This window comes from Sorex fumeus, unplaced genomic scaffold (assembly GCF_029834395.1).
Source record: "Sorex fumeus unplaced genomic scaffold, SorFum_2.1 ptg000058l, whole genome shotgun sequence".
Taxonomy (NCBI): domain Eukaryota; kingdom Metazoa; phylum Chordata; class Mammalia; order Eulipotyphla; family Soricidae; genus Sorex; species Sorex fumeus.
The window spans coordinates 19,375,933-19,389,257 of NW_026606115.1; the positions used below are offsets into that span (position 1 = coordinate 19,375,933).

General features: G+C 43.5%; 2 protein-coding genes across 2 annotated transcripts in view; one reads left to right on the forward strand and one right to left on the reverse strand.

Annotated features, from left to right (window-relative positions):
• Positions 1 to 7,280, reverse strand: part of CLDN2 (claudin 2) — a 34,810-nt gene extending 27,530 nt beyond the window's left edge. The window contains exon 1 of the mRNA XM_056125802.1: positions 7,173 to 7,280. The gene's annotated coding sequence lies outside the window, so the exon portion shown is untranslated. The remainder of the gene's footprint in view (positions 1 to 7,172) is intronic.
• RIPPLY1 (ripply transcriptional repressor 1) lies at positions 458 to 2,998 on the forward strand. The gene is made up of 4 exons (XM_056125688.1): positions 458 to 591; positions 1,440 to 1,509; positions 2,112 to 2,176; positions 2,707 to 2,998. The coding sequence occupies exons 1-4, from the start codon at positions 458 to 460 to the stop codon at positions 2,996 to 2,998; spliced, it is 561 nt and encodes a 186-aa protein (XP_055981663.1).
• Positions 7,281 to 13,325: the final 6,045 nt, after the last annotated feature.

Genomic DNA, 13,325 nt, shown 5'->3' on the forward strand with positions numbered 1-13,325 from the left:
CCTGCCTTCTTGGTGTTGGGAACTCGCTTTGCACAAAGCCTATCTTGCCAATACTCTGTGCCCGGCAACTTTCTGTGGTTTGAGGTGCTAATGACCTCCCTCCCTATCGCCCCCTCCCCCGTCATTCTGGTGTTGCTACTGCCTGGGAATTCGCACAAATGGTGTGTGATTTGCCCCTTCTGTGTTTTCCTTTCTGAGTTGGAGCAAAAGAAAACCCCTCACCCCCTACTAACACTCTGTTTATTCAACTGGAAGCGATTTCACACCCAGGAACCCCACTCGCCCTCCCTGAGTCCCCTTCTTAAATCTTTATCCCTCCTCCAGGTCACTCAGCTCTGCATTTTTCTGAATAATTTATGAGTCCAGGCAGGCCTTTATAAAAGGGTCTACAGGAAAGGGCTGAAGAGCGCTGGAGATTCTGAGAACAAGGATCCCCTCCAGCTTTGACAACCTTAGGATGGACCACGCTGTTCCTGCTGCTGCTGCCCCTGCTCCAAGCCTAGTCCCAGCCCTGACCCCCATAGGGCGTCCTGGCCTGTCCAGCATCTCATTCCTTTTCACTTCTCGGCAAGAAGGGGATGAGAATAGGAGGTAAGTGCAAACTTGGCCTCCGTCAACCTGAACTCGGGTTTTGTGGCATTTCTTAAAGAGGCAGGCCAAGGGCCATCCAGGGTGGCTCTGTTCTCTGAGGAGGAGAAATGCAATTTTTACAGCCCAAAACTAATCATCCCCTCACTAATTCCTCTGGATTGTCAGAGGGGAATTGGTGACTGTGGATGTCACCAAAGATGAAGACAGCACAAACAGCCCGAGTCACACAGTTCACAAGGGAAACTGGAGAGTGTCGCAAAACCATGGGTTTAGCACAGCCCCCGCCAAGCCTCAAAAGCAAGGGCAAAGCATTAAGAAGTCTTTCACAGGAAGGGGCACTATGTATTTCTGGGGGCATCTTTCAAGATCTCCATCTGCTTCCCATCCTTTGGAAGTCTTCTGAGGAAGAAGTGGAATTTTTCCTGGGAAAAGCCCTGGACTATTTCTCTCTGCACCCCAGAAAGATAGGAGGACTCTGGGAGGCAAGATATTTTCCACCCAACCCTGGTTCATTCCTCTAAACATTTAACAGATCACAAACATTTACTGAAAGGTCTGCTCTGTGGCAGGCATTGTGGGCTTCAGATCTGATCAAACATGAAGCTGCCCTTAAGAAGCTCAAAGGCAAATAAACAGACAATTACAAAACAGGGGTGATAAGAGCGATGATAACATTATTGACGCAGAGCAGAGGGACATCTGTCCTCACCTGGGCTCAGGGTCCTTTGGCAAAGCTTCCTGGAGGCGACAGCACCAAAGCCAAGTTTTCTGGAGACCGCTTTTGTTATCTCAGGGAGTCAACATTTCAGTCTCTTCTTCCACCAATAGATATCTCTTGTTTATTCTAGACATGTTTGGAGACCCTGGTTGTCTTCTACAAGTGACTCCGTAAGGCAGGTGAGAACGTTTGTGAATTTGGTGAGTTTCAACCGCTGTTTTAAGTGTTCATGCAGCTCTCTGCAGTTCCACAAACCTAGTCCCTTCCCTGAGGGCACTTGATCTTAGCCCAGGGCAGCAGTCCTGGGAATGAGACAGCATACATCTTCACTGCCTCATTCACATTTGATTCTCACAATGGCCCTAGGCATAGGCTTAGACCTGGTTTCAGTGACAGTTTGAAAGATTAAAAAGACTGAGGGTCCAGTTTAGGGAAGGGGTTCAAGCAGACCTACAACTAGTCTTAACTAGAACTGAGGTTGTACCCCTGGCACCTTGCCACAGGGTTCTTCCCCTATTCCTGCCCCAGAAGCTTTAGCTGCTCTGGGAGAATTCTGTCCCCTGGACCATCTCCAAACTTGTGTTAGAACAAGGCCAGGAAAGCAAACAAACCTCAGGACTCTGTCCACTTGTTTTTCAACTACCACCAGGACAAACCCCTGGTTGTGGGAGGAGACAGGACCCCAGAGATATCGTAGGTCTCTTCTAGGTCGTTTTACCTGCAGATTTCTGACCCCTGACACAGTGGAGGCAATTATCTGGCTATGGACTTTGAGCCACATGCTAGCTTTTGCTTTGGACAGGCCATTTGTGGGGCAACAGGTGCTGAGTTCACCAAGGCTAACTCCGAGTTCCATCACCCCGTCAGGTAAGCTTCTGGAACCAAGTTCAACATTTGACTTAGACCCTTTGGCTTTCTAAATCTTCCCAGCATCTCTGTGAATAAGGGGGAGGGAGGTAAAGCTATGACCCCAGTTTCATCAACCAGAAAATGGAAGATTAAGGCGCCTAATCAAGGTTACCAGCCCTGGATTCAAGTCCTTGATCCCTAACAATGTGTCCCTTATGGGTGAGTCAATGAAGGAAACCTCAGAAGAGATAGAGGACACAGGGCTAAAGAAATCTTAGTTAGAGGTCTTCTAGGATTGAGGGTGGGATCAGTACAACGTTGATATCTACTAAGCTGGAGATTACCCACAGCTATAGCACCAGCTATACCTTTATACCCCAACTCATTTTGAAACATTCCAGAAGTCCTGTGAGATCTCCTGTTGCTTTCCCTCTCATCTGTTTGCTGCAGGGAGGAAGAGTTTTTTGGTAGGCTTCCAGCTTGGCCCTACAGCACCTTCTTCACATATGAATTCTAAATTAAGAAGCATGTCACTTCTCTGTCTACAGGCTCTTCTGGCCTAAATCTCGCTCCTTTGACTACCTGTACAGAGATGGGGAGATTTTACTGCGAAACTTCCCTGTTCAGGCAACTATCAATCTGTATGAAGACTCGGACAGTGAGGAAGAGGAGGAGGTGGAGGAGGAGGAAGATGAGAAGGAGAAAGTGGAGAAAGATCAAGAAGAGGAGAAAAAGGACACAGATGGAAAAGGACCACAAGGGGATGTGAGGGTACAACAGTCAACACCACACAGAGCCCCAGCTTATCCGCCTTCACCACCTCTGCCTTGTCCAAATTGAACTATTCTTCTTCTGATAGAGCTCAGTGTCTGGAAGGACTCCAGGACATCGATTAGCCAAATATCTTTAGGCACATTTCCCAGGCTTCAAAGCTGAGTCTTTGAGTTCCTAGCTCACCCTTTCTATGCCTAACTGGTCTATGGCATCTCATGGTGTGGGCTGCTCTCATGGAGATAGTGGGAGGGTCCTAGGAACACTAAGGGAACTCAGATCTGCTTTGTGAAGTCACATGACAGCAGATCAGGACTGAGCATGTACAAATAGAGAACAGTTACTCTTTTTTTCTGTTTTTTTTTTTTACAGTTGTAGACTTACTTACTTTGTGCTTGGGTTTCAATTATACAATGGTCAAATACCCATCCCTCCACCAGTGCCCATTTCCCACCACCACGGATCCCAGTAGCCCTCCCACCCCCCATCCCCTCCATCCCACCCTGCCTCTGTTGGAGGGCATTCCCCTCGATAACAGTTACTCTTAGGGGCCTCTTTATACTCCCAATCTTCCAAGTGACAGCATAGTCTTGTCTCCTGATTAAATTCTGAATTCTTACTTTACCTTCATAAATCCTAACATTAGATCCAAGCTAAGTTGCTTTCTGACAGACCTTGTAGTAAGGGAAAGGGGCTTCAGGAGAATCGGCTTACTTTGGGGACCTCTCCTATGCCCCATTTTTCCTGCTGTACATTGAAGGGGTCTGTATGTTGGCATGAGATAAAACAGGAGAAAAATAAACTATGATGTTTGACCTTTTCCTAGAACTGTGCTGATTTCTTAACTGAACTCTGCCCATGTTATGAAGCCAGGAGCAGAGAGGGTCAGAGACCAGCTCAAGGCCAATTCATTGCTCTACCTGAGGTTAGTTGACAGTTTTTTTCTCCCTGGGATGTAATCAGGCTTGATTAAACTTCAAAGACAGCTTAAAAAGGGAGCAAAAAGCCTCTCTGAGGGAAGCTTGGAAGTTGGGAGTTTTGATGGGGATTAAGGAGGGATAGAGAAATGCAGTTTAATTTGAGCCTTGTAGATGGGTACGTGCAAGTGGGGAGGGAACCTCAGGCATTACTAAATCCTATCAATTTGCTTCCTTAATTCCCTTTGTTTCTACTGCAGTAGTTAAGATCCTCAGGCCCACTCGTGCTCCATTTTTCTTGCCTCCAGCATGTACCTTTGCAATCATCCCTCACACTAGCTACAAGAACAGATCATGTTGTATCCCTATCATAACTCTTCATTGCTTCAATGGTTGGACTCATATTTAAAAAATGAAGCCACAGTTCATCTTGAGAATTTATGGTTTCTCTACTTATATATTCACAGACCAAGCCCTTCACTTGCTATTCTTACTTCTTGTCTACACCATACAATTGTTTGGTTGTAGCCTGTCTCTTCAGACTAATCTCAGTATTTGAAGTCTACACTGCTTGATCTTGAATGTTCCATGCTTTCTAAAATTTTTCATGAAATGTGTTTTTATTTTTCACACACTTCATAAACTCCCATTCAACCAGTTCGGCTGATGAGTGAAGATACCTCTCTTATGAGAAACCTTCACCAAATGTCAAGTCCATGTTGGGTGTCTCCATATGTTCAGTGCCTCTTGTATACCATATCATCTGTTCCATGTCTGTAAAATAAGATGGCACTGTGTTTGATTTGATAGTATGCCATCATCGCATAGCACACTACCTGGTAAAAGGAGGCACCTAGAAAACATTGGAGGAAAAAAGATTCTAAAGCAGCTCTTGGGAGAGCAATCTCTGTGCCTCCACTATATGGCTTCCCATATCTGTTTAGTTACAAACAATACAGGGTAGTGTCTTCTGGTTTAGGAGCAAAATACTTTCCTTTTTCCCCTCAATGTGACACAGGCCACTCCAGTTAGAAGCCTTGACAAAAGTTTTTCCAGAATTGGACACAGCCTTGAGCAGGACAACCAAACTCACACATTGGTGCCATCTTTTGGTCAAAATTTAACTTTGTTCCTTACTTAACACTGCCAGGCAGGTAGATGAATTCTGACCACTTTAACGGCTATAGTCCATTATGTTTCTACTTATAAAACTAAGTGAAGTCTTTCCTGTGCTAGCTGTCTGACTTCGGAAAAATTATATACCCAATCTGTGTTCCAAGATTGTCATCTGTAAAATTGGGCTAATAATGACACTTCCCTTTAAGAGCAGCGTTTTGAGGATTAAATAAGATAATAGTGCATATGCTTCCCGAGCCCATGTGCTGCTTGTGCCCATGTGATCGAGCACATGTGGAGCCCAAGCACATGTGTTGCCTGCATCTCCCCTCTTGAGACGTGTACTTTCATATTTCCATATCTAATGCTGGTGTGTGTGTAGGGACTTTCTTGGAGAAACCCGGATTCTCCCTTGAGTGAGTTACTCTCTCACTTTCTCTCCCTCCTTCCACCTTCCTAAAAACCTCCAAATAAAATATGTTTTTACTTCAAAAAAAGAGATAATATATGTAAAGGACATAGAATTTCCCCCAGCACATAGAAAAAGAACCAGATGTGGTATACATAGGAATCAGATTCATAGAAATGGTTAGTATTAATTTTACAACAGAAATGAGCTTACAAGCTAGAGGCAACTAATAACAGGTTGTTTTGTTTGTAGTTATGATTCATATGGGTCATGGCCGCCTGATCTCCTAAGCACCATTTAATGGCTCCTCAGAGAAAGAATCTTTGCCGTATCTGTCCTCCATTACTTTGTAAAAAATGAAAAAGACCACATATGGCTTCCTAAACAACTCTTTACAGTTTTCAAATTCCTTTTTCCTTAAGACATAAGTTTCAAACTTCTGTTTTTTTGTGCTCTAGCAGGAACACCCTTCTGAATCAAATGCAGAAGCCCAGTATATGCACCAAATAAAGATGAAGCTGCACTGGAAGTATCCACAGTGGGATTCAGAATTCCACACCCCTCTTTTCACTGTCGTGTAAATGAAAACTTTCCACGCTCATCTGTGTGGCATATTCAGGGATTCCTAGAGTGTGGCAAAGACCAATCGGAACTTACTGTCCCAAGGGTTAAGCTAAGATCTGAAGTGTATGGAGGATTAGTATTTTAATGTGTCCAGTGTTCCGTTTAAAATCCTTGTTTTGGGTCTTAAGGTTCCAAGTATTTTATAGCTCAAAAATTTATTGAGTCCTTTTACCATAGGCAATAGGGTTTTAAAAGCCTTGGAACCCCAATATCCTTGGTATTAGATCACATAGAATTACAAATCCGTAAATCCGAGGCTTAAAGACCCTAGAAAGCCTTGGAGCAGTAAATCTAAACTCAGAAAGAACATCTTTCACTTTTCCTACCCTCCTCCACCTTTCTGCAAACAGACAAGGGCTTACTGGTGGACATTTTACCTCACTTTGTCTCATGCCCTGAAATGGCTTCTGACCCTCTCCCCCACAAGGAGTTACTAAGTGACTGGTATTCACTGTTCTGACCAATCAGAGACCAGCATGGGATACTTCTTCGTTAATGGGTGTATCCAGTTGCAGCAGCAACCTCCATATTTGAATCTTGCCTCAGCCGTTTAATGATTGTGTGAATACCGAGAAGATTCTGTAACCTCTCTTAAACAGTTTCTCCACAATGAAATGTGGATAAGAACAATATTTATGTTTGCATGCACAACTCTGGCTCAGAGCCAGCTGGTTCATGCCAGTGCCCCACATTTCCTCCATCTGTCTTCCATCTCCCCCACCTCATTGCAAAAGCGAGGGCACATTGTTAATGTGATAGCGATAGCATAGACACACACAGAGGTGGGGGGAGAAATATTACCAGAAAGAGACAGCCGCAGTTCCTTAATTAGAGAAACATTCGTTGAGCACCCACTCTATGCCAAGCATTAATATCCAAACAATTAAGAGCATTGCAGGCAGATGCACCTGGGTCCAAATCTCATCTCTGCCACACGCTGGCTCTATCTAGAGACCCATTTCCCTTGGATGCCAAGGTCAGTTCTCTGCTCTTCGCCCTCTCACTACTACTTATAGTTCCTTATTATACCTCTCTGTCGCTTTCTCTCTCACACACACATCCACACACATTGCACATAAAAGAGTTGCCTAGTCTCTAGCTCGGGTTAATGAAATATCCCTTTCCAGCCCCCAGTAAGTATTATCAACCCTCCTCTCCACACTCGCCCCAACTGTACCTGTGTGGTTATCTAGTGGGCAGTTGGTCTCCTTTCAGCCCCAGGCCCCTGTTGTAAAATGGTTGCCAATCCTCCTCCCAAACATGGTTGTTAGGTGCCCTGGGTTCACTCTTCTGACCTGTCAGAGGTCTGGTGTTTCTTACTGCATTTTTGGTTTACTCCCAGCTGGCAAGGCTTGTAGCAACCTCTGTTGTGTGCACACAAGCCTGGGTACAAAACCCTTGCTAAGAGGGAGTGCTCAATAAGTGGTTGTCGCTACAACACTCTGTCAGGCGCTTGCTACTCATGTTACACTCAGGAGCTCCTCTGGTACTAGAATGACAACAATCCTAGAAGATCTGCATGGTGACTGTGCCCATGTATGAATGACAAGCGAAAAAGTTAGCAAGGTGTTCATACCTGAGTTTGTGTGTTTGCACGGAGGTTGCTACAAGCCTTGCCAAAAACAATAACACGGGGCTCACATTAGTTGGGTACCATGAGCTAAGCCCATCATTCATAGCAGGACATGGAGAAGGAAAGGAGACAAATGTCCTAAATAACAACAGAGGTGCAACTGGGGAGTTGATAGTAGATGGCAATACCCACTGAGGTGGAAGTAAGGGCTTTCTCCATCCAAAGATTAGGTAACAGGGTGATTTAGAGGATTAAGTTTATCATAACTTGTGTTTATTAATCCTTTCTATGTACTGGTAACATGGCTAGAAGTTTTACATAGACTAACACCTTTAACATAGACTAACCCCTTTAACCCCTTTAACATTAGCACGCTGAAGAATGGTTAAGTTAGGGAAACTGAGGCTTATATCTTATATATATAAGAATATTTATATATGAATAAATATATTATTTTCAAACATGCTTCCAGGTCCATGGATGTGGGTCTGTGGTATGGCACATCTTGCATGTGGAGGAGCTGGGTTCCATCTTTGGCACCACACACACACACACACACACACACACACACACATATCCCAAGTGCTCTCAAATAACATGGTTGGCACTTTACACATATGACCTACTTAATCTTTATATTAGTGTAACTACTGTTGTATCCTTAATTTTACATATGAGAAAACTTTTTAAAACAATTTTTGAATGTAAATTTTTTGGGGGGGGTGCTAAAAAGAGAGTACAGTGGGTAGGGCGTTTGCCTTGCATACAGCTGACCCGGGTTTGATCCCTGACATCCCATATGATTCCCCAAACACTGCCAGTAGTAATTTCTAAATGCAGAGCTATGAGAAACCCTTGAGCATTGCTGATGTGGCCCCAAACCCAAACAACCCCCCCCAAAATTATATTTTTATAGCATAGTGGTTTACAAAGTTATTCATGATTGAGTTTTGGTCATACAATGCTCCAAGACCAATCACATCACCAGTGTCAATCAACTTCCCTCCACTTTTGCCTCCAGTTTCTCACCCTCCTAATTTGCCTTCTCTATGAGAAGCAACTTTTAAAAGCAGGCACTGTGGATTACAATACTGGTAGGGCTTCATGCTTGACAACTTCCTCCAGAGTGGCCACCATTCTCTGCTGTTGTATCAGTGTCCTCCTCTCCATTCTAACCCCCCATTCCCTTCCCTGTGATCAGTATCCTATGAAATCCAATTCTATTTCTATTGCCTTTAAATATTTACTGTTTCTTTACTATGTTACATTATATCTCACCATGAAAAAGGTCATTTTGTGCCTGGTCTCTTTTCTGACTAACTTCACTCAACATGTTACTCTCCAGCTCCATCCACTCATCAGCAAAGTGCCTAATTTCACCTTTCAGTACAGCTAAGTAGTATTCCAGTATGTACATGTACCATGATTTCTTTAACCAATCGCATTTCCAGATTTGGGCTACTGTGAATAGTGCTGCAATAAACATAGGAGTGCAAATGTCTTTTCTGAATCATGTTTTGGGGCCCTTGGGATAGAGTCCACGATGTGGAATTACTGGATTGGAAGGAAGCTTGATTCCTAACTTGTTTTAGAAATGTCCATAAAGGTTGGACCAGTCTGTGTACCCAGCAACAGTGAATGAGGGTCTTCTTTTCCCCAAATCCATGGAAACTGAGGCTCAGGGAAGTTGAGAAATCAATTAAGGCCACGCAATTCATAAATGGCTGAGCCACAATTTGAGAGACTAAAGCACTTTTCCTAGGATTCCATTCTTTCTAATTACAGAGCTATTTGTTAGGGAGATGAGGTCTGCAGGGCTTGCTGAAGGGGTGAGTCTGTGGGAGGTTGGGAAAGAGCAGTTTTCAGTTTGGGCTGGAGGGAAATGAGTCAGAGGTTAGGAAGAATTCCAGACCATGAAGAGTTGAGGGTCTTGAAAGTTGTCACCAAGGAAAAGAAATCCAGGGGCCTCCATGCCAGGCTGAGCTTCCAGTAAGGGGCTATCAGAGCTAAGGATTGATGAAGGCCTTCTATTCTTCCTCAGTGTTGCGTGGATCCTGAATGTAACGGACCTTGCCTGGACCAACGTCCTTCTGACTGAAGAATCTGAGTCCAGAGAGAAGAACTAGCATACCTTGTGTTTAGCATTGCTCTTGCATTATCCAAAGTTTGTTTAGCATTATCAGCAGGGTGGGTGACACTAGTGTCATGTTTACAGACAGGAAACTAGGGCTCAGAGAGCTGAGATGACAGTCAGGATGTGAGGAAGCTGAGGAGAGAACCAGACAGTATAACTAAAGAGTCCTGTCCCTTAATTCTGGACTTCAACTACCTTTCTTTTCAACTCATTCCCCAGAGAAGCCCTGAGAGTTCATCAGGTCTTCAGTTCATCTCATATCGTGTGACATGCATGAAAGAGAAATGTACACTTCCATGCACAGATATTTAAAAGATCTCTATTATTGGGCATGCCTGGGTCAAAACGCCAGTGAAAAGGACTGAACTGTAACTAGGATTTGGGTTCTTGGAAAAATCTTTCACTCCTGGCGTCTATTAACAATACAAGATGTGCGCCCCCTGGTGACTGCATTCTAGACTGATCAAATAAAGCTCTAGGTAAGAAACCAAGAGGCCCATCCACAGAGACTCTAGGGCCAGTAATTTAGTGCATGAAGATTGCAGGGGCAGGCTCTGGAATGACACTAGACAGGCATTCAAATACTAGGTCTACGTTTTGTTAATTAAGTGATCATGGTTGAAATGCCTAATTAACCTCTAAGTCTCATTTTCCTCATCTGAAAAAAGGGATGTGTGATAATAATACCGACTTTACTAGGTTATTGTAAGGATTAAGTGAGATAGTGCATGTAGATAACTCACAAGAGTGCTTGGACTTTGTAGATGTGAGATACATCTATACATTACATATGTGTGTACAGTGTATGCATGTGTGCAGATACTCATATGTGGATATGTAGATAGATATAGATAGATACAGATATAGATATAGATGGATATATAGATAGAGAATAACTTATTTTTTATAGATGCTATCATTTTGATAGTTATGTACTTGATCTTCCCAATACCCTGTCTTACAGTATTAAGTCTTTGATGCTTCCAACTTCACTGTCTAATTCCAAGGAAGTTACTATCAATACATACATTAAGGGCTGGAGCGATAGCACAGCGGGTAGGGCGTTTGCCTTGCACACAGCCAACATGGCCAACCCGAGTTCGATTCCTCTGCCCCTCTCGGAGAGCCCGGCAAGCGATTGAGAGTATCTCGCCTGCACAGTAAAGCCTGGCAAGCTACCTGTGGTGTATTCAATATGCCAAACACACTTGATCACTTGATCACTTTACTTCCCGTTAATCGTCAATTTGCTCGAGCAGGTGCCAGTAATTTCTCCATTTGTCCCTGTTGAGTGCTAGTGTAGCCCAATGGCATCTGTTCGTTCTAGGAATACGAAGATCCTCAAACCGATCGTTCATGATCTTGATGAAGAAGTCTGACCATCTGGTAGGCGGGCGGCCACGTGGTCTTGAAGTCCCGTGGAATCCAGTCTTGTGGGCCAGAGCTGGGCTAAAACATTTACTTTTACCCATGTACTTTCAATAATCTTGGACTGCATACTTTTATCCTTCAATATCGGGTTAATATTAATTACCTTTGCCTACACAGGTTTTTATTCAACAGAGCTTTACATCTATGATCTGATTTTAATCTCAGTATTTTTTCATGAGCTCTGCCAGCTTTCCAATGTGGAAATTGTAGATGATGGGAAAGGAAGTGACTTCCTCAAGGTTGCACCACAAATCACAGGACGACTCAAGACTAGCTCCAGGAATCTTCAGTGTTTTCCTGCCAATACTTATAGTGCCTCGGGATCCTGGGTTCTGACATGAGAACTCAGGATGCAGGTCATTATTTGGAAGCCTCATTCCTGCATTCTCACAGTTTATAGCTCTACTGAGGCCACGGCTGGATCCCCAGGAAATTATCAAAATGATGATTCTCCTAAAAGAAATGGCAACTTGTCTTAGTGACATAAGAGAGCACGTCTCCTGCCACACAGGCCAAAAATACAATTAAACATTAGCTGACAGGATAGAGGGAAAAATGATCATTATCTCCCTGTGCATTGGGGAGAAATTAGTTGCTGTCCTGTACTCACAGTTGTCAGCTTGATTTAGCTAACCATGTCATGCTGAACAGAACTATGTGGGCAGCTCTGTCCTTAGCCAGGGTGAGGATTTGGAGGCATCTATGTGTGTCATCAGCATAATTCCTGATGGCAAGCACCTGTTGGTAGTCCATGAAGGAGGCACTATGAGCTTTCTGTATCACTTGACATGACGCTGGCAGCTGAGAATACAGAGCTTGATGGTCAGTCCCGGGTGCTGGCCTCCTCTGGTTTGAACACACTGACAACAGCACAAATTCTAAGCACAAAGACTTCCCCCCTTAGTCCCTCCGTGACAAGCTGACATACTATCAAGTTGGGGGGTCTCCAAAGAGGAGCTTCTTGTTAGTTACTTCCTCCTGGAGCATTGGATCTCCTCCAGGTGGCACTGAATTTCTTTCTGCTGTGAGCTGTTCTTCCTTCTCTCATCACCATAGCAACCAAAGAGCCAGGAGTCAGCACTGACATCAAATCCGACCCACTCGATATTTGTAGAACAAGAAGTATACTTCCTTTCTAATTTTTGGGAGAGGCAACATTTGCAACCCTCTCCCAAACGCTTCAGTCTTGGTTCACAGTGGAGAGCAAATGTGTTTACCTGTAATACTGGTATTTTATATGCTGCTTAGACATTCCTATATCAGAGCTACTCATCTTATTGGTCTCAGATGCATCATCAAGCCATGGCAGTGAAAAATCATATACACCTTGTGACTACTGAATCTCCTCTTCTGGATGATTAGGTCAGGCCAAATTTGTTCAAGATCTTCACTTCTAGATTCAGAGTTCAGGAAATAGCTTAAGCAGCATTTTCCAATCCATTCAAAAACAGTAACAACATAGAGGTTTGTACTATAAAATTAGAAAGAGGGGATAAAGGGTTACTAAACCTAAGCTGGATTCCTAATGTCAGATTTTATATGAACATGCTGTAGCAGTGTTGCAATTCTAAAAAAATAAGCACAAATATAGCAAATGCAATTAATTAAAACAAATGTTATTTTGTTTCTTGCTATTCCATTGGGGTTTTTTTTGCATATAGAGCTTTCTTGGTGGTAGAGCTTGAGGGGAAGAGTGAAGGGTACAATTAAGACATGAGAATCCTTCCTTGAACCTGTAGAATTTAGGAATGTTTGCCCAGCGTCTGTCTTGAACAGCCAATGGTTATCCTGGGCAGACGGAATTTACATGTTAAACTTCCTCACTTTCCTCTGAACAATACAGACCCGGGAAACAAAAATCAGTTTAAATTTAAATCCTAAATTGACCTACTAGTTGCATACAGCTCTTTCATGAACACCTGTTAGTGACCTGACTACAGAGGGAAACATGAGCCAGGAGAAGGAGCTTTGTCTTGGACAAACAGCAAAAAATTTCTTCTGCTCAGATGTGGTTCATCAGCAGAGCACTTGCCTTGTGCGTGTGAGGCCCTGGGTTTGATCCCGGGCACTGAAAAAAAATATTATCTTGTTCAGATTCATGGAAATCTAATTATCATGACATTCTAAAACAAAGGGCATTCTAAAACAATCCATACACCCCTCCTACACCCTGCTGACAGAGTAACTGTTTT

Excerpts from the sequence above, each read along its gene's own strand:
- RIPPLY1 (XM_056125688.1), top strand. The coding sequence starts at position 458 with ATGGACCACGCTGTTCCTGCTGCTGCTGCCCCTGCTCCAAGCCTAGTC. Across the intron at positions 592-1,439 it reads GAAGGGGATGAGAATAGGAG|ACATGTTTGGAGACCCTGGT; the intron begins GTAAGTGCAAAC and ends TGTTTATTCTAG. Across the intron at positions 1,510-2,111 it reads TGAGAACGTTTGTGAATTTG|GCCATTTGTGGGGCAACAGG; the intron begins GTGAGTTTCAAC and ends TGCTTTGGACAG.